This window comes from Colletotrichum orchidophilum (assembly GCF_001831195.1).
Source record: "Colletotrichum orchidophilum strain IMI 309357 chromosome Unknown Scaffold_59.1, whole genome shotgun sequence".
Taxonomy (NCBI): Eukaryota; Fungi; Ascomycota; class Sordariomycetes; order Glomerellales; family Glomerellaceae; genus Colletotrichum; species Colletotrichum orchidophilum.
This window is the reverse complement of record NW_019173015.1, coordinates 201,116-219,639: the sequence shown is the minus strand read 5'-3', so window position 1 is coordinate 219,639 and position 18,524 is coordinate 201,116. Positions and strand designations below refer to the sequence as shown.

The following is an 18,524-nucleotide window of genomic DNA, read 5'->3' as shown; positions in this document are numbered from 1 at the left end:
TTCTATTGTTATCTTATCGGCGACTTTGCGGGTTGGGCCTTGATCCACCTAGGTAGGTAAAGGTACCTACCCAAGCCGAACTCTAGACCTTTTTTTTTTCAATCTTTTTCAAACTGACCGACTCGGAAGCACTCAGTGATACGATTGTATGAATTATGACAACTTTCTCGATTTCACTCTTCTCTTTTGGTCCCAATGATCATCGTTCTCAGCCATCATGCAAAGCCTCCCAGTGACATCCAGTTTGGCTTTGTCTGAGATAGGCGGCCGGGACGCCCCATATTTGATTAAACGCCCGGGCCACCCTCCGACCCTGTGGCTGGAGCCCAATGGACCCCTCACTGCCTCCCACCCAACAGCTCGACACACGACTCACTTTTAGTGCGGGGCAGTTTTTCCGTTGCATCGCACCGCCTTCTCTGCCCAAAATCTCCAGTGACTCAGGCCGATCTGGTCACCGCGTCGCCAATTCCATAAGACAAGACCCCCCACGAATCCACGAGACGAACCTGCGATCTGCAGTGAATCCCGCAAAGATGGCCGACGCTCCCGCCCCCGTTGAGCAGTCCAAGAGCGCCTTGAAGAAGGCCGAGAAGCAGGCAAAGATGGCCGCCGAAAAGGCTGCAAAGGCTGCCAAGCAAGCTGCCCTCCCCGTTGTCGGCGGCAAGAAGACGGCAGACATCACGGGAATCACCGTCAAGAAGCATGAGGACTTCTCTGCCTGGTACCAGGAGATCGTTCTCAAGGCCGAGATGGTCGAATATTACAATGAGATTTCCGGCTTCTTCATCTTGCGCCCCGCTTCCATGTACATCTGGACCGTTATTCGCAAGTGGTTCTCTGAGAGAATCGAGGCTATGGGTGTCGACGAGACCAGCTTCCCCATGTTCCTTTCCTCCAAGTCGCTCGAGAAGGAGAAGGATCACGTCGAGGGTTTCGCCCCTGAATTGGCCTGGGTCACCAAGGCGTAAGTCACCTCTCCCTTGATAAATGCGCCGAGCCCCTGCTGATATACCGTCAAAAGCGGTGACAAGGACCTCGAGGTTCCCGTCGCGGTTCGTCCCACCTCCGAGGCCGTCATGTACCCTTACTACTCCAAGTGGATTCGCAGCCATCGCGATCTCCCCTTCCGCCTGAACCAGTGGAACTCCGTCGTCCGTTGGGAGGCCAAGCAGACAACCCCCTTCCTCCGCACAAGAGAATTTTTGTGGCAAGAGGGCCACACCGCTCATCTGACCGAGGAGCTGGCCGGCAAGGAGGTTCTTGAGATTCTCGAGCTCTACGCCGGTGTCTACGAACAGCTGCTCGCCGTCCCCGTCGTTCGCGGCACCAAGACCGAGAACGAGAAGTTCGCTGGTGGTTACTACACCACCACCGTCGAGGGCTACATTCCCTCCAACGGCCGTGGTATCCAGGGTGCCACCTCCCACTGCCTGGGTCAGAACTTCTCCAAGATGTTCGACATCACAGTGGAGAACCCCGACAAGAAGGGCGAGAAGATTCACGTCTGGCAGAACTCCTGGGGTCTCTCTACCCGTGTCATCGGTGTCATGGTCATGATCCACGGTGACGATAAGGGTCTTGTCCTCCCCCCTCGTATCGCCAAGGTCCAGGTTGTCCTCATCGCCGTCGGTATCACTGCCAAGACCAGCCCCGAGGACAGAAAGAACTTGGAGGATAAGGTCGACGACCTCCGCAACGAGCTGCGAAAGGCCGGTGTCCGTGCCGAGTCCGACCTGAGAGACGGCTACACGCCCGCCTGGAAGTTCAACGAGTGGGAGCTCCGTGGTGTTCCCCTGAGACTCGAGTTCGGTCCCAAGGACGCCGCCAAGGAGGTCGTCGCCACTGCCCGCCGTGACACGGGCGAGAAGAGCTCCGTTCCCCTGGCCGAGCTCTCCACCAAGATCCCCGAGCTTCTCGAGACCATCCAGTCCGACATGTACAGCAAGGCCGAGAAGTCTTTCCGCGAGCACCGTCTCGTCCTGACCGAGTGGGACAAGGTCATCCCCGCCCTCGACGCCAAGAACGTTGTCCTTATCCCCTTCTGCCTGGGCATGAAGTGCGAAGACCGCATCAAGGAGCTCACCACCAGCGAGCCTCCCGAGAACGCGAGCCTCCCTGAGGGTAAGAAGCAGCCCAGCATGGGCATGAAGTCCCTCTGCATTCCCTTTGAGCAGCCCGAGGGCCTCGTCGCCGGCGAGACCAAGTGCCTGAACCCCGAGTGCGAGGCCAAGGCCCAGAAGTGGGTCATGTTCGGCCGCAGCTACTAGAGAAACGGCGATGATATTGGTAGGAGTTGCGGGGGTTGGGCATTTTGGGCCGTGATAATGAGGCCCACGGCGGGTTCAATTCATATCATGTGTTGCTAGAGAGGGGTAGAGAAAGAAATCATTTGACGATTTCTCCGTGCAAATGGCGCGAGGGGGTTAGACAGCTACGGCTGAAAAGTGATTCGATACCAACTTATGAAACAAATCCACGTACTCAAGTCCTGTTACTCGCTTCCCATTTACGACCTGAATCGACATGTGTCGTTCCTGACAAAGGTATACTAACTAGCCTCCTCGCTAGTTCCACGGAGCCGAGCAACTCACCCATATTGCCGGTATCGCTGACGCTCCAGTAGTGGTGGTTCATCGTTTGAGACGAGGCTTTCCCATAGTTCTTTGTGGTCAAGTCGGGTGTCAGAGATATCAAGCCTTATAAAGGGGATTTTAAAAAAAAAAAAAATTGCCGACGACCTCTGAGCGATTTCAACAGCGTGAGGAGTATGAATATGGATCACTCAAATACCGAAAATCATTGTCGTTGTGCCCAGGCATTCCCATTGAGAACCGAGCTCTTGAATGATGTTGCAAAGCACCTGTTTTGTTCTCATTTCACCCAACAAGTTGCGGTCCCTGGCCGATAGTCAAGTCCAGAATTGAGTTCGGCGCGGCCGCTTCGGCGCGTCACTTCGGCGCGACGACGGCAAATGACCCCCTGTAACTCGGACCGGTGTGGAGTCGATTCATGATGGCTCATTCAATTGCCAACGACACAGCGTCCCAATTAGGAAGGTCTTGGCCCCGGGATGTGACTCACCCTCCTCGCCCTTCCTCCAATCGCTTTCCCTCTGCAGCGTTGAGGGAGTCACGCCGCCTGGTCCCCGATAAAACGCCTGTAAATCTTGCGAAAATACTCAGGCTGCGAATCCTCCATTCAGTGTAGAATCGTTTCGATCCTGTCGCTGGGGGGCTGCTAGCTAATAGGCCCCACAATTTGACTCAAGGATTTGTCGCGGCTGCAGTGCAAGGCATCGGCTGATTGATGAGATAGGGTGGGCGTTGATTTGGCTTTGTTTTGGTGGCACATTGCTGATTCGCCAATTGTGTACGAGATTTTGCTGTGGATTGAGAAGTCTCGGCTGTTGCCACGATCGGCTTGACTTTATATTTCATGGTGTCTTACTTTTCCTGAGAATTCAATGTTTGTTCAAGTGGTGAGTTGTCTTATAAAACAATAGCATTTCCGTCCACGATAAGCAAAGAGCAAGCGTTCATCGTCTCATCAGTCTAAGCAAACAATCCCGGTTCCCTCGACGGGCACATATTCTCTGCCCACCACCCTCCACCGCCTTATATCTCATGCTCGGCACCACCACGACCGCAACCACCAGCAACACAACCACAACTATGCAGCAGTCAAACGCCTCCCATTTCAAGCTCTCATCAACCTCGTGCGGCACCTGCGCCGTCCACTTTGACAACCCCGACACCCGCCGCGCCCATTCGAAAAGCCAATGGCATGTAACCAACCTCAAAAGGCGCATGGCCGATCTCGAGCCCCTCAGCGCGGAGCAGCACGCCGCCGCTCCGGCCGATGGTGGGCCCATAGCGGAGTCCGACGCTTCGTCTTCTTCAGCTTCCGACGCCGACCAAAGTGATACCGAGGAGGATGAAGACAATGACGACTTTGTGCCGGAAGAATGCTTGTTCTGTAACACCACTTCGGACTCGCTCGACGACAATGTCGTCCACATGCACAAAACGCACGGCATGTTCATCCCCGACAAGGACAAGCTCGTCGTCGATGTCGAGGCCCTCGTCAAGTACCTCCACCTCGTCGTCTTCGGATACCGCGAGTGTCTGCAGTGCGGCACCCAACGAAGATCGGCCGCTGCCGTTCAGCAGCATATGCTAGGAAAAGGCCACTGCCGCTTTGATGTCACGGCAGAAGATTCAGAGTTTAGGGACTTTTACGAGCACTCTTCAGACGACGGAGAGAATGCAGCAGAGGACGGCGGGACGAAAAAGGCCATTGCCGATGCCCTGGAGGAAGGCGGCTCGATCCGCCTACCCTCTGGCAAACAGCTCTCTCATCGCTCCGCCCCGGCGGCGGCGCCGAGACCACGTTCGACCAAGAATAGCGCCAAAAACGACCGTGCTGCCGGTTCGGACAACCTCCTTCTACGCCAAGGCCCCGAAGGCCCCGGCATCAACGAGTCGGAAGCGAGCTTCCAACTCACGGCACCGTCTGGCCCCGGCAAGAAATTCGACACGCAGGCATTGACGCGCGCCGAGAAGCGCAATGTCGTCTTTGAGACGCAGGTTGCGCGCCTGAGTGTCAACGACCGTGCTGCCCTTGCGCATCTGCCGTCGGCGGAGCAGCGGAGCGTATTGCTGACAAGGCAGAAGCAGTTGGATAAGGCGGAGAAGGCTGCGCGGAGGCTTCAGACGAGGCTGGAGATGAAGGCGAATAAGACGGGGCAGGGAACCTTTGTTAGTGACGTTCCTGGACGAAAGAATGGTTGATGAATGGGGGCTTCTCGCTCATCGAATCACGAGGTGTTGCATCGAATTGAATGAATGTTCCTGTTGCTTTGCTCAAATTGTTTAGCCCACTCTTCAAGTGTATTTTTTGGCTCTGAAGTGAAGCGAAGACCTGCGATCTGGCTATGTAAAGCAATTATACGTCAGGTCAAATACCGGGTCAAGAATTTAGCTACACTGATAAGCTTTGCGCCCTGTTAATCCCATCTTTTGATAAGATATCATATCAATGAAATTATCTTAAACTTTTAAGGCTTCAAATTAAAACCCTGATTTTTTAATTCCCAATGTATCATTTATTTATTTGACTAAAGACTGGTATTCTCAGGATTTTGGATTCTGGCAAGGTGGTCTTAATAGTGTGGCCAGACTTTTGACCCGATGTTGTAGGTAAGGTAGTTGAGAAGACTGGAATAGCTCAATGCGGATGAACTCGAACCACGTCTTCATTGAGAGTGCCTAACGCGCCTAGCAGCTGTAGATCCACCGGCTCAAAGTAGTTGGCTCTGCCGAATAGGCAAATGAGGCACGCAGCGGCCGCCTCACATTCACGTTAGTCTCGGAGGCACATGCGGTTTTCGGTGAAGCAAGATCTTGTCATTGGATATCTTATTCAGAGCGCATGTATGGTTTCGCCAATCAAAAGTGCCGGATTGACTGAGAATTGTTATTAAAGCTGGGCATGCTCAACCAAGCTGAGCTTCTTCCAATATTTACTAGCTCATCGCTCTCTGAGATCATACATAGCATCTCTATTCACTTATCCTTTTCCCACTTCGTTTTCTTCCTCAAAGGTTGTTGTATAACACGTCCCTTTCGACCAGATTACACCAAGCAAATCCCGGCGTGTTCATAATCGTTGATGTGAAGCACCCTCTTATCTCCCAAAATCATTCTACAGTCCACAACTCTGATATCGACACACTCACATGCAAAAGTTCAGACTCGCTTTGATACACTGCTTATCGACCCTTCTGTAATCTCTCACGTCAATCCAGCTTCGAGGATTTGATCACACGCAGAAGCCTCGGAGAAGCACCTACACCATCAACCACCCAAAACTCTTCATAGCTTTACTTACCTGTCCCCGATTCGAACAAACAAACTGGGGCTGACTCGCCGTCCAATAGGCACTTCAGGGATCATCACCGTCATCGCGCCACACCGACTTCGATGCCCAACTTCATGTCCGCCCAACCCCGCTGCTGACATTACGCCTTGTTCAGAAGCTCAAGTCAAAGGTGCATATGCAGGCGCACCAGACATGTCACACTGACATTCTCGAAAGCCTGCCTGGATACGGATGGTCACACGTCAGCAAAAAGTCCAGCCTTCCCCGAAAGCCAAGGCGTACTCGCCAGGCATCAAGAACTTCTTTCTTCAGACTTGGTTGCCTCGAATCCGACCGATGAGGCAAACGATAGCATACTCATAGAAGCGCAATCATCGCTTCCTCGTCACCAATCCCCTTCATCAACCAATTTTTGTCTCTTCTCCACAGGGTTTGCTGCAAATCGCCACAGATACTTTACCCGCGAGGTTCACCGACGGCATCAGAACGCCAAACGGCTGGCTTGGACGGAGGAGTACACCTTGCCGATTACTGTGCATCCGCAAATTCGGCCAGTAAATGGATGCCACGAGTTATCGTTTCCCTCTGAATCCGATTGTCCGTCAAGGTGCTGCAAACACGCGTTGCTTCGCCCGAGTGCAGCCGAGACCGAGGCTCTTCTCTAGGGCTAGGCTTTGACATACTGCGATACGGCCACGCCAGGCGCATACTGGTTGCTAAACCCCCCTGTAAGTCGAGGCTACGGCGGTCTCTAGAACAAGGAGTGTTGTTGCTGGAAGCTTTCCGTGCAGTTTGAATTTCTTCAAGACGACAAGTCTGGTAACTGCCCAGCTCGCTTGCTCTTGTGGTTCGAATTGCTACTGTCACTTGGCTTTGGACCAAGTGTCTGCAACAATATGAGACTTTTCTCAAAACTTCAGTGAGGCTCATGCGTATGCACGACCATTCGACACTCGTTGGTAAAGTTTTATATTCTTCGTGGCAGGGTTGGGTTGACTAAACAAGTCTTTTTTTCCATTTTCTAAACATCGTAACGGTTCTTCTCCAATTCCTTCCGAGGAAACCCTTCTAGTATATTGCTTAGGTTCTATAACTTTGTTACACAACTCGTATTCTTGGCAACTTAACATTTGAGAGGCACGTTGGTCACTATAGGTGAAGCAGTCTTCTCTCTCATGATTCTCCCATCTCACTGTCAATCGAAAAGCCCAAGCTCATGGTAATTTCCTTGTCATTGGAGTTCTCTTGGATATAGGCAAGGTGCGCCACGGTCCTGATTGAGTACGTGCACGGTATGCGACCAGGGTGTTTGCGGGCGTATGTCTATCAACCCTAATCCAACGACAAGATCTACCGGTATGAATCATTGAGCGATCACCCAGAGAAAAAAACACCGGTGCGAATCTCGCAAGGCGTATCGTAACAAAAAAAACAACCCCGCGCTCCTCGTCGTTGTAGCGCCCGCAGTAGTCTACCTTGGAGGGGCATGAGGGCGGTATTGGAACGTGGGTCGAATGTGGGGCAAAGCAACAGAACGTGGCGACGTTGAAATACCAACTGAAGCTTGATACAAAAGACAAGAAAAGGGGCATAATTATTTAGACATTGAGGCTTGATCCAGCCACGGAACGGTTACTGGAAAATACAAAAAGATCTTGTTGTTTTGTTGCTCTCGTACCTTCTCCTGCTTTGATATGCCATTGAGAATTCAACAACAGGTTCCATCTTTATTGCAGCCACGGTGATTCTAATATCATTTTGATCACCATCAGCAAAACCATCTACCACGGGCTATCTCCTCGAAGATGGTTGCTTCATAGTACGGCTATTCTTTCACCATATCAACATGTCTGTCCAAAGTTTTTACTACGGACAAATTCTCTTTACTGACTGGCTGATTTACAGTGCAAGCTCCGCGACGGTGAAAACAGTCTCTCATCGTCCCCAAAACACACAGAATAGTGAAGCCTCCGGACTTCAAGGACAACGCCTTGATAAGTTTCTCGCCGAGCCCCTCGAAGACGGGAACAGGCTCGTCTTGCTACCCGACCAACCTCGGGAGGTCAACACTGCTGTCAAGGCCCACCGCAAGAGAGCATCTGGCATGCTGAGAGAGTCAAAAACGAAATAAGAGATTACGGAGAGACATCGGAATATAGTTTCTGGTCATTGCTCTATTGCTATCGAAGCCGTACTTTCGCCGTAACGCCATTGGAGATAACGAAAAATGTGCATCATGTCTCGTCTGGAACTTCATTTTCCTAGCATTTCCATAACTTCCAATCAATGCTTAGGTTATTGAAGGTGCTTGAGCAAGTTCAAAAGCCTCTACCCATAGTAAACTCCCCCTTCCCGCCCGGTGACTATGTCGTATGGCTATCAAGGAGTAGTCTTCTTATGCCCGGGGCACATGATACTGATTTGCGTTGTGGTGAACTTGGGGAAAGGGTTGGGCAGGTCCAGGACGACCTTCTTATTCGGTTTGGGCGGCACAGTAATTTTCTCATCGGCCATGAACTGCTTACATCCCCAGGTCATGGCGCCGTCGACCACCACACCGCCACCACCGCACGGATTCTGGGCTGCGAGCAAAGAAAGGTTAGCAACCCGGGATTTACTCTCAATCGTTCTACCAAGGAAGTATACTCACGTCCCAACGGGCCAGTCCCACCGCCCCTGCCGAAGGCAACAACGCGCGTGGGGGGAGGATTGACGCGCGCAGCCTCATCCACGGCGTCATCCAAGTAGTACTAGAGAGGGTGAGTACAGATCACTCCGTGAGAGTGAGATATTCCAGATGATGGAACGTACCTGGTGGAGGGCAGCGATTTCTGCACAGCTGGCCTTGGTGCGGTGCTGGGGACCAACAGTGGTCCCCTCAGTCGCAACATCCTGCAAGCTGGTCTGGCACCGCTCCAGTGCGATGAGAACCTGCGGCTTGAGACGCGCGTCCGCGTACGTGTACAAGAAAGGCCCACCTTTGATGTTGGAAGAGATGTAGACGTTTTTGCCGAGGGCCATGGCGGCCATCATGACGGGTTGAGTGTGCACGCGAAGCCCGTCCGCATTGAACTGGGCCGCCATTTGGTCGAAAGCCAGGCGGGCGAGCGCATAGAGCTGGACACCGTTGAATAGCGTTCCCGTGTCTTCCTCAAACGTGAGCTTGGCGGAGTAGACGAATCTCTCAGCGTCATCGCGTGCGGACTTGTCGAGGGTGACTCCCAGCGTCTGAGCAGCGACGTTGAGGACGAGGGTGAAGAGAAGAAAGAGGGTCGAAAGACTGGTTTCCCAGCTGCTGCCGACATTGAACCACATTGTGAACTAAAACTTCGAGACTGTCTCAAAACTTGGACCAGTGCTCCTAGTGATAGACCGGAAAAAGAGAGTAAGGGCCGAGAGCCGAATAAAAAAAGAGTGGACGCGAGACCGCGGAATGGGAAGAGAGAGTGACTGTATGATACGACGATGGCTATAAAATTACAAGAAGTGCAAGGCACGTCCGGGGTTCAAGAAGGCGAAGGGTGACTCTTGACATAGTTAAGTCATTTGTCAATCATGCAGAATAAGGCATATCGGGTTTCTATTCCTGACTTGTGAACTAAACCATCTCTTCGCAGTAATCTATCAGTATTCTTGATATCCCAGCAAGAGTTGTATAGACCCATTTAGTTCGCCTGAGTTTGATGAAAGGTCAAGGTCAAATCTCCTACCAATATTAGCTCCACGAGTAAGCACTCGGAGTGGACATACTTGCCCGAGGGGCCCGGTGGGCCCGATGTAGGACGTCCAGGGAGATAGAGTTGAGCACCGCGTATACCTCCATCCGGGTTCCATACGTTAGCTCAGTGAATTGACAGGAAGGTTCCACTACAAGTACCAATTCTGTTTTTTTTAACCAATTTCTATGGCCAATTTAGACGCAATACTTCCAGATCTGAAAGCCGATATTTTTTACCAAAACCGAACCTCTTATTCACATATATTCCACTACTTTCCGGCTAGTTTTATAATAATTATATGAACTTCTGATGTAATCATAAAATATAAGAAGGTGCCGGTCCTTATTTTACTTTGTTTTTCCATTTATAAGTGTAAGCATCGTGACCTTGCAGGGCTGCTACTGATTTTGGTAAAGTCTGCTGGTAGGTATTGCGCTAACGTAGGAAACCCCAAAGGAGGTGTAAGGCTTATTGGAGACGGCGCCCGCAGCGGTTGTAGGCATGGTTGAGGCAGGGAGTCCACGTGTGGGCAGCTCGATTAAAGAGAACGGCATAGTTCATTATGGACACACATAACCGTATTCACCGGCTCTATGGTCGGCAACTTGGTTCATCGGTAGCCGCGGCTTCTGGGGCTGAGGGTCGTCTCATGTTGTGATAGGCTCCGTCTTAGCGTCCCCGTTGTCGGACAGACTCCGATGTTTCGGACAGCAAAGTTTGTAGAAATAGCGACCGCCAGACCGGGTCTGCCTCGCTTCATATCCGTACTCCGGATGTAGTCACCAGACACATCATCTCATTTACCCGGTCTTCAGCCCGAACACCGGTACAGTGGGGACTCACATATCTGAACACAGCCCACCCAAATTAGCATCCCAACACATCTTCCCTCCCATATCTATTTTACTTTTAACTATTCGAAATTTGCAAGAAACCTGAGACGTCTTTAGGTATAAAATCTCGTTATATAAAGTAAAAACTGAGGATTTCTATGGCCGGCAGAAGCGAAGTGGTGAAAATGCGGGAGGTTACGGAAATATGGGTGGACTCATATCTTTGAGTCTACACTGTACGTACTCTTGGCACTGCCACTGCAGGACACTAAGAGTTAATTAAGGGACTGAAGATTGAGACGTGCCAGATTCATCATGACACCTGATAAGGCAGTCAGTCCACTTGGGTGGATATAAGTTGTCAGTGGCTCATGCTGCAACACCGGTTATAGTCACGTAGCCACCGCCGTGTCTTTGGCGGTTATTTCTTGAGGTTCCAGCACACCATTCCATTCATTCCGTGCCAACATTTCCAGCCCTTCTGCTCTTCTAGTCACTCTTTCTTCTTTCTTTTTTCTTTTTAAACCAAATATGAAGGCTCACACTTTGAGTCTCGGTTTCTTTGCCGGGCTCGCACTTTCTCAGTCCACGACCGTACCCGTGGCCGCGGAGCTCCTCGGAGCCATCGACCAGTGCGGCCCGGACGCCTTCAAGGGTTGTCCTGCTGATATCAGCGCTCCTCACCGTTGCCTCAAGTTCCAGGATAGCACGGCGTAGGTAACCCGTGTTCCAAAAGACTTTATCCCACTAACAACATGCTCCTAGTGGGCTTGTTCAAGACACATGCGTTTCCAGCTGTCCCCAGAACTCGCCTTGTCTTACAAAATGTGGCACAAACCGTGGAAAGGCATGGTGTGGTGCAGCGTAAGTTATAGTCTGTGACATGATGGAGATGTTGTTGATGCTGACCGACCTGTCTCATAGCGGAGCATGCTATTGCGACCAAGGCTGGGATAGTGCTATTGCTTCTCCCGGAGACCCTTATGACCTTTCGTGGGTGAAGAAGTGGGCGGCCATTGGCGACTCTTAGTGAGTTCTACCCAATATCATAACATCTCATCATTCTGACAGGAGTGTCTCCTATAGCTCCGCTGGCATTGGCTCCGGCTCGCCGTACGCCAACACCTCAAGCAACTGTGCTCGTTACGACCAGTCGTACCCGGCTTACATGCAGTCCCACGAGCTCATGCCTGAGACCGCAAAATTTGAGTTCCTCGCCTGCTCCGGCGCCACCGGACCCGAGATTCTCGCCGATCAGGTCCCCGCCATGGGCACCGGCTACGACATCATCACCGTCAGCGCCGGCGGCAACGATGTCGGCCTGACCAGTATCCTCAACGCCTGCGTCTTCCAGTGGAACCCCTTTGCCAACTGCGCCGACGAGATGCAGGCCACCCTCAACCTCATCCGGGGTACCCTGCCGGGGAACCTGGACAAGCTGTACGCCGGCCTCAAGGGCAAGATCAACACGGGCCGCAAAATCTACGTCACGGGCTACGCAACCTTTTTTGACAACACCACGACCGCCTGCGACAGTGTGAGCTGGTCGTTCTGGTTCAACAGCGCCAACAAGCAGAGGCTCACCACTGAGCGCAGGAGTCTGATGAACGAGCTCACCAGGGCGGTCAACAGCGCCATAGCGGCCGCCGTCCAAAGAGCCGGTCCCTCATTCGAATTCGTCGACTACGACCAGTACTTCACGGTGCTCCAGGGCCGCTTCTGCGAGGGTGCCACCGTGGAGCCCGACGGAAACCGCGATGGTCTCCTGTTCTTTGAGTGGTCGACCAAGAACGACGGTACCACTCTCGCGAGACGTGAAGCCGAGCCCGAGGTCGCTTCTTTCGACAACGAACAGGTGATCCCTCGCGCTACCCCCACCATTGACGAGGCCGAGGTTCCCTCCGTGGAGATGCGCAGCAGCAAGCTGGGCCTCTTGTCTCTACTCTCCAAGCGTACCGGGCAAATGTGGAGATCATTCCCGCGCAGGCAAGCCGCCGATGCCAACACAAGGACACCAGTCCTGGAAGTCCGTGCGGGCGCCGCCGCCGCCACGTCGCCGACGATCGAGCAGTATATTGCCGATCAAATTGGGGAAGCGCGTAAACGGAACTCGAGCCTGGTGGTCTCCACCTCCGACAACACCGCCGCAGACCCGAGATTCCGGGGCCGCAGCGGCCTCCAAGTCTCCGACTTCATCGGGGACGAGATCAAGAGGGTGTTTCACCCGCGTCCCGGCGGTCACGCCGTCATAGCCAACCTCCTCATGTGGCGTCTGGCCGAGGACAACGCCGCGGCTATCGGGAAAAAGGATTTAGGCGTCCCGGAGGCTGCCGGTTGTGCGGCCCCCGTCCCGACCGAGCAGGGGATGCCCGACAAGATCCCCGGCGTCGTAGTAGATTGCCAGCTAGCTACGCTCAATTGCCTCAACTGCATAGGAGGAGCCTCAAGTATCGGTTTTTTTGTTTGTAGCTTCCAGCACCACTCCAATTGCAACGCTTGCGGTGGCAGCGGCAAGGGATGTCCGTGCTAAAGCTATCACATTGGGTTGAGGAGTAGTGTCACTGTGTCAGTTATTGAAGCGGACAGAACTAGAGTATGGACTGCAGACTTGGATGTTTCTTCTAGTTTAGTTAGTCTAGTACAATCACTTGGGTTTTAGTTGGGAATCTTTCATCAGTTCAAGACCCTGTGCCATTTCATGAAGCTCTCAGTGACCTATGCCGAACCTAGCATTGTTCTGGTGGCCAAGTCCAGCTGAGGAGAGGAGGGGGAGGGTGCCGGAAAGAAACGCAGATCTACTGAGCCTAGGAGACTCGTTACTTCACACATTCCAACAGTGCCTGGCTTCAAAATCTCTCCCTTGTTCATGGCTTCAATACTACCGTGACCTCTACTCCAGCATCTCCTCCGCTAGCGACCAATCTCGCCTTCAACGACTCAGCCCTCTCCTCCTCGCCCACCGTTGAAATCTCCAACCTCAATTCCTTCAAGTGCTGAGGCCGACTCTTTAGGTACTCAGTAATCTTTGTCTCGAGCGATGCCCACATGGGAACGACAGGGTCGTCGTCTTCCCAATCAAGGTCGTCCCACCGGTAGTGCCACCAAAAAAACATTTCGTTGGTGATGGTCAATGCCTGGAGGCCATCGGGAAGGACATCCTCGAGCTTCGACGAGCCCTCTGTTTTCCAGCCCAGGAGGACCGGCAGTGAGATGGAAAGACGGGTAAGTCGTGACAAGTCCTTGAGTGATCCGAACGAACCGCGAATCCCCCAGGGCCCAAGCTCGCCGCAATCAATGGCTGTGGATGTCCACAGCGTCAGCACAAAGGAGAGCTCCTCGAGGGAGGCTTTCAGCGTGCTGAGCGAATCTCTCAACAGGCTCAGATCGAGCCATGCCGTTGCGTACTCAGCATCAATGACGAATTCGCAACGGAGAGTTTTGAGATTCGGGGACGCTCGCAGCAGTTGGTCGAAGCTTTTCTCGGAGAACTGACATTTGCTCAGGACAAGCTCCTCCAGTGTCGTGGCTGTTGGGCTCGGACGAGAAGCTGGCCAGTCGATGAGTTTGCCTCCGTCTTCCACTCGATGAAGCTCCAGACTTCGGATTTGCGGGAGGTAAAAAAACGGGGCAACATTTTCTGCATAGACGTAGTAGTCTAATTCACTTCCGGAGTCCTCGGCTGGGGTCGTCGGAACTAGAACCTTGATTGATTCAATGCCGTTGAAAGAAGAGCCGCTGCCACTGCTTGATATAAGCAATTGGCTTAAAAGTGACAGCAAGGGATCACCAGGTGGGCGAGACTGGGTCCACTCGTCGTCGTCATCTCGGTCAAAGGTCTGCAGCTCGAGACTTCTGAGGCCCGAGAGCCTTGATAACAGAATGGCGGTGGCGTGTGCAAGCGACACCTCGGGTTCTTGCAAGATTGGTGCGGACCTTTCGGATGGCAAGTTGGATTGACGGATCCATGACTTAATGGCGGCCTTCTCGCTCGTGGTGAGATTCTCTGCCAGCAAAGAAGCGTGGAGATCCTGCGCTGCTCTCACACCGCGCAGCCTGAAATGTCTGATGGCGGTAAGTTGCGTTGGGCTGCTCAACAGTCGCCGCATTTCGTTGACGACGTCTGCGAGATCTGTTTGATCCCAGTCCCACAGGATGGCGGTCGGGTTTGATGGCGATGCATGAGACATGTTCAGGTTGCCGTTGCTTATTCAGAGAAAGTGTGGTGTTCCCAGTAACTGTCCTGCCGGCGGAGAAGTCGGAGTATCGGGCTTTATTTACCAGGGAAGCCACTGGCCGGGGGACGCGGCCCCGCAGGTGCCACAACGTGTGGGGTGTTTGTTAATTTTGGCGGCTCATTCTCCACTCTAGAGTTCTGGTCCGCTGAACCTTCAACGTCTGGTGTTATGTTAGTTACCGGCGGCTATGCTATCAAGGCCATGCCGGCAGTACCTTACGGACACCGTACGTAATTTGATAACGATACGAATGTGTACTGTCTGTGAGGGTCTCTACATTGCACATTGCCTCCCCAAAAGGAGGAAAAGAAAAGAATTGATGAAGCATACTCCTTGATGCAGATCTCGTATCCACGACCAATGATCGCCATCATCCATGAGACACCAGCTGCACGAGCCAGCTCCCAGGTTAAGGAGTCTGTCTACACACCCACCAACTGACAATACGATACCCCTTGCTCACCCTCGAGTACCGTGCACGCCGGTATGCGCATTTCTCAGATGTTAGTACGGACACTATAGTAGAGGTTATTTACAATGTATTACTCTACTCCAAAACTCTCATTGTAACCAATCTTAACCCGTACCATACCTCACACCCTAACCCATCCTACCCACTAACCCTAATTAGGCTAGAGACCCGATTGACATCTGACAAATGCACGTGCCATTAACGCGCACAGTATTACTCCCAGGTGGGGGATGCGCATTGTCAGGTTGTCATATCACTCCAGGTTAAGGCAGGTTGTGGCTGTCACTCAAGTGGGGGACCCGATGTAGATACGAAGTATGATTCCTCATTCCAGTTTCAAATTCATCAGACAATTCACAATTATCCCCCGAATCTGAGCAAGGCGTACCGACCATGTCGAGAAAACTTTACTTCAGCGCCGCTTACGCAAACCTTGATTGACAGATCACTGCGACCGCCACCTTGCCAAGTACGGAAGGTATTGCCTGTTATAGCACTCGAGGAGAAGCTTGACAATTGCCGAACCGGAGCACGCCGACTCCCTCTGCAACGTCCCTCCTTCTTACGAGCTGCATTCCACCGGTCCGCTCTTGTCTAGTGAGGCTGCAATGCAGTGTCAGAATAACAAGTTTTCCTGCATCTTCCGTACCCCGTACCCGGGACTAATTTCGAATACCTGACGGCCGTGTTGATAATAACTTCCAAATGCAGACTCCGAGGGCGCTGTCGAAGCGGCTTCAAACTTTCCCTGGAGTCGAGATGTTACATTGCCGAACGCCAAGCTCAAGGCCGTCCCGTCCCTGCATATGCTAATACAGGGTATGGGCAGTCGTGGTAATTTCCTAACGACCAAACAGCGTGCAGCAAATACGGTGAATGTTGCCTGCTGATATATGTGCGATCAGGCGATGTTTGACCCTTCATCTCACTAGGCACAGCCCCTTATGGCCATCGGGTTCACCTAGCGATTCACGACACCTTTGCCAAATCCATGACCAACTCTGGCTTGGAGTTCTTCCCCCATCGGTATGAATCCCGCACATCTCATGTCGGTACGCCTTGAACCACGTGGCCGACCCGTCACGCATCCCACTAACAGAAGCCAAGCCTATAGGTCGGAATCCTGGCTTGATTTCTTCCATGGAGTCACTGACGAAAAAAGGCGACGTAGGAAAGAAACGCCGAATGATACGCGAAATGCTCCACGGATGTTGGCGTTCCCACATCGATCCCGATGCCTTGAGCAGCCGACCGTTCGCAGCCGAAACCATCGTTCCCTCACCAGCTAGCGAACAATCAACGTAGCAAGGACTTGGAGCCGCAGGTCAACAATTGGCTGTCGTATGGCTTAGTTGAATTGATGGCCTGACAGGGCCTGGGTGATGCTATCAACAGCTGGCGGAGGAAGGATCTCTAGCTTGTACTAATTCCAGCCGGCCTGGGACCTGGCGTCACAACTCTCTTCAATTTTTCACATACACCTATTGTTAGTTACCGGCGGTGGTGCCCAAATCTGCCGATTGGGGTTAAGATACTGGCGCCTGTGGCTTCTTCATCCCTTACGAAGCGGCTTACAACCTACCTGCCGACTTGGACGCCTTTCCTTCAGTCTGTCTACCTCCACTGTACGTCTGATTTGGCATTATTGTTGTTGATGATTCGGGACGCTTGACAAGTGTTAGTCCCGAAGCCGCCGGTATCTGCGGCATCCGCGTCGTCATCTTTTGAGGATGAAGCAAGCTCGGCGAGGGAAAAACAAACACGGACAACGTATTCTATCTGGAGGATTGCTCACAAGAATGGTCGTTCAAATGAGTGTCGGCCGTGATTCATCATGGAGGAGCTGGAACCACGGCTGGTGGACTCATCAACGCGAGACCGACCATCATCGTTCCATTCTATTACGACCAGTCATTTTGCGGTCGAGTATATGCAAAGTCGGGTGCCGGTCCCTTGCCCATTCCTCAGAAGGAGCTTCATACAAAGAATCTTGTCGAAGCCATTCAGTTCTGTTTCTCACATGGAGCAAAACCATACGGTGAAAGCAGTGGCAAGCGCCATGCGGCAGGATCGGGGCGTCGATACCGCCACGGAGTCATTTCATCGTAATATCCTGGCTGACAACATCAGCTGCAATCTGATTTCTGGTCAGCGTGCAGCCTGGTTGTTCGACAAACACTCTGGAATAGACATCCAGCAGATCAGACTTTCGAAGAAAGTAGCCTCGTCTCTGATCGATTCAAAGAAGATCAAGATCGCCGACCTGGAGTCCTTGCGAATGAGGGAATACGACGCTGATGTGGATCGATCGGATCCTATCATTGGTAGTGCATTTTCTTTTCTCAGCAGCGTCACCGACTTCACCATTGCTCTTGGTGGCACATTGATCGACTCTTGGAAGGAGTACAAGCGCTTCCGTGCGTCTGGTCAAGAGGCTAGTCGCGCGAGTGGTGCCGCCGCAATAGCAGTGAGCAAGGGCTTTGCCTCCGGCCATCACCAAGGCAGGCCTCGTAAGTATGCCCCTCGCCATCACAGAAATGCTCGCGAAGGGAGTGGCTACAGGATCTGTCGGTCTCTTTCTCAAACCAGGATCTTGTAAGCAGACAAGCCTCAACTGATTGCTCGAGGAAGCAAAGCGAATATGGCAAAGCTGTCGGTCAAAGCTAACCCGGCGGCGTGCCAAGCAATGTACAAAATCGTCGCGTACTCTGCCCAGAGAATTTCATGAATATACTCACCAACTGGCCATGCCATGCGCATCCCCTGTTGACCTGGGGTTACCGTGCACGATATAGTACGTGCTAAGCTTAAGCGATAGTGGGTCTGTCACGACCCTATAAATCTATTCAATATTATAATTCTTACCTACCTTATCTGTTCACTTTAATTAGGCGAAAAACATATCAACACCTAAAAGTGCACGTACTATACGCACGGTACTCCCAGTTCCACAGGGGATGCGCGTTGTCAGGTTGTCGTATGACCCACGGGCAAACACCTGGGGCGAGGCGGCACCCGGTGGGCAGAGTAAAATTGCCTTCTTTTTTTTCCTTCCGGGTGCACGGGAGCAAAACAAAAACAAAAGGCGGGACCGCGCCGGGACCCCGGTCACGACACCTTGATGTCCTCCGAGTTGAGCGGGGGGAGCCGAGGACCTGGATGGCCACCGGGCGACTCAGCCTCCAGCGGTAAAAACCCTCCAACGTCGCCGGATTCCAGAGCCAACAAAACTTAGCACTTCTTGGCCGTGGAGTCGGCTCTCTGCGGCCGAGCGTCACTATTCGCTACCTGATCAATTGCCCCAATCGACCACCAACAACATCAAGTTGATCGTGAGCTTGGCATAGCGCTGCCCGCGCCTTGGCGTCACCCAACTAAGACC

The 18,524-nt window shown here is 52.6% G+C and overlaps 8 protein-coding genes across 8 annotated transcripts; 6 read left to right on the top strand and 2 right to left on the bottom strand.

Annotated features, from left to right (window-relative positions):
• Positions 1 to 329: 329 nt before the first annotated feature.
• Positions 330 to 2,270, top strand: CORC01_07400 (prolyl-tRNA synthetase; the record flags this gene model as incomplete). Its single annotated transcript, XM_022619037.1, has 2 exons — positions 330 to 967; positions 1,025 to 2,270. The coding sequence occupies 2 exons, from the start codon at positions 330 to 332 to the stop codon at positions 2,268 to 2,270; spliced, it is 1,884 nt and encodes a 627-aa protein (XP_022474500.1).
• Positions 2,271 to 3,626: 1,356 nt separating this feature from the next.
• CORC01_07399 (uncharacterized protein) lies at positions 3,627 to 4,793 on the top strand (the record flags this gene model as incomplete). Its single annotated transcript, XM_022619036.1, has 1 exon — positions 3,627 to 4,793. The coding sequence occupies one exon, from the start codon at positions 3,627 to 3,629 to the stop codon at positions 4,791 to 4,793; it is 1,167 nt and encodes a 388-aa protein (XP_022474499.1).
• Positions 4,794 to 7,729: 2,936 nt separating this feature from the next.
• Positions 7,730 to 8,014, top strand: CORC01_07398 (uncharacterized protein; the record flags this gene model as incomplete). Its single annotated transcript, XM_022619035.1, has 1 exon — positions 7,730 to 8,014. The coding sequence occupies one exon, from the start codon at positions 7,730 to 7,732 to the stop codon at positions 8,012 to 8,014; it is 285 nt and encodes a 94-aa protein (XP_022474498.1).
• A 248-nt stretch (positions 8,015 to 8,262) lies between these two features.
• On the bottom strand, positions 8,263 to 9,198 carry CORC01_07397 (uncharacterized protein; the record flags this gene model as incomplete). The annotated part of the gene is made up of 3 exons (XM_022619034.1): positions 8,263 to 8,465; positions 8,534 to 8,633; positions 8,695 to 9,198. 3 exons carry the CDS (start codon positions 9,196 to 9,198, stop codon positions 8,263 to 8,265), a joined length of 807 nt encoding a protein of 268 aa, XP_022474497.1.
• A 1,768-nt stretch (positions 9,199 to 10,966) lies between these two features.
• CORC01_07396 (uncharacterized protein) lies at positions 10,967 to 12,965 on the top strand (the record flags this gene model as incomplete). The annotated part of the gene is made up of 4 exons (XM_022619033.1): positions 10,967 to 11,148; positions 11,201 to 11,299; positions 11,360 to 11,464; positions 11,522 to 12,965. 4 exons carry the CDS (start codon positions 10,967 to 10,969, stop codon positions 12,963 to 12,965), a joined length of 1,830 nt encoding a protein of 609 aa, XP_022474496.1.
• Positions 12,966 to 13,299: 334 nt separating this feature from the next.
• CORC01_07395 (uncharacterized protein) lies at positions 13,300 to 14,622 on the bottom strand (the record flags this gene model as incomplete). Its single annotated transcript, XM_022619032.1, has 1 exon — positions 13,300 to 14,622. One exon carries the CDS (start codon positions 14,620 to 14,622, stop codon positions 13,300 to 13,302), a length of 1,323 nt encoding a protein of 440 aa, XP_022474495.1.
• Positions 14,623 to 16,133: 1,511 nt separating this feature from the next.
• CORC01_07394 (uncharacterized protein) lies at positions 16,134 to 16,431 on the top strand (the record flags this gene model as incomplete). Its single annotated transcript, XM_022619031.1, has 2 exons — positions 16,134 to 16,194; positions 16,250 to 16,431. 2 exons carry the CDS (start codon positions 16,134 to 16,136, stop codon positions 16,429 to 16,431), a joined length of 243 nt encoding a protein of 80 aa, XP_022474494.1.
• A 731-nt stretch (positions 16,432 to 17,162) lies between these two features.
• CORC01_07393 (UDP-glucose,sterol transferase) lies at positions 17,163 to 17,760 on the top strand (the record flags this gene model as incomplete). The annotated part of the gene is made up of 2 exons (XM_022619030.1): positions 17,163 to 17,652; positions 17,732 to 17,760. 2 exons carry the CDS (start codon positions 17,163 to 17,165, stop codon positions 17,758 to 17,760), a joined length of 519 nt encoding a protein of 172 aa, XP_022474493.1.
• Positions 17,761 to 18,524: the final 764 nt, after the last annotated feature.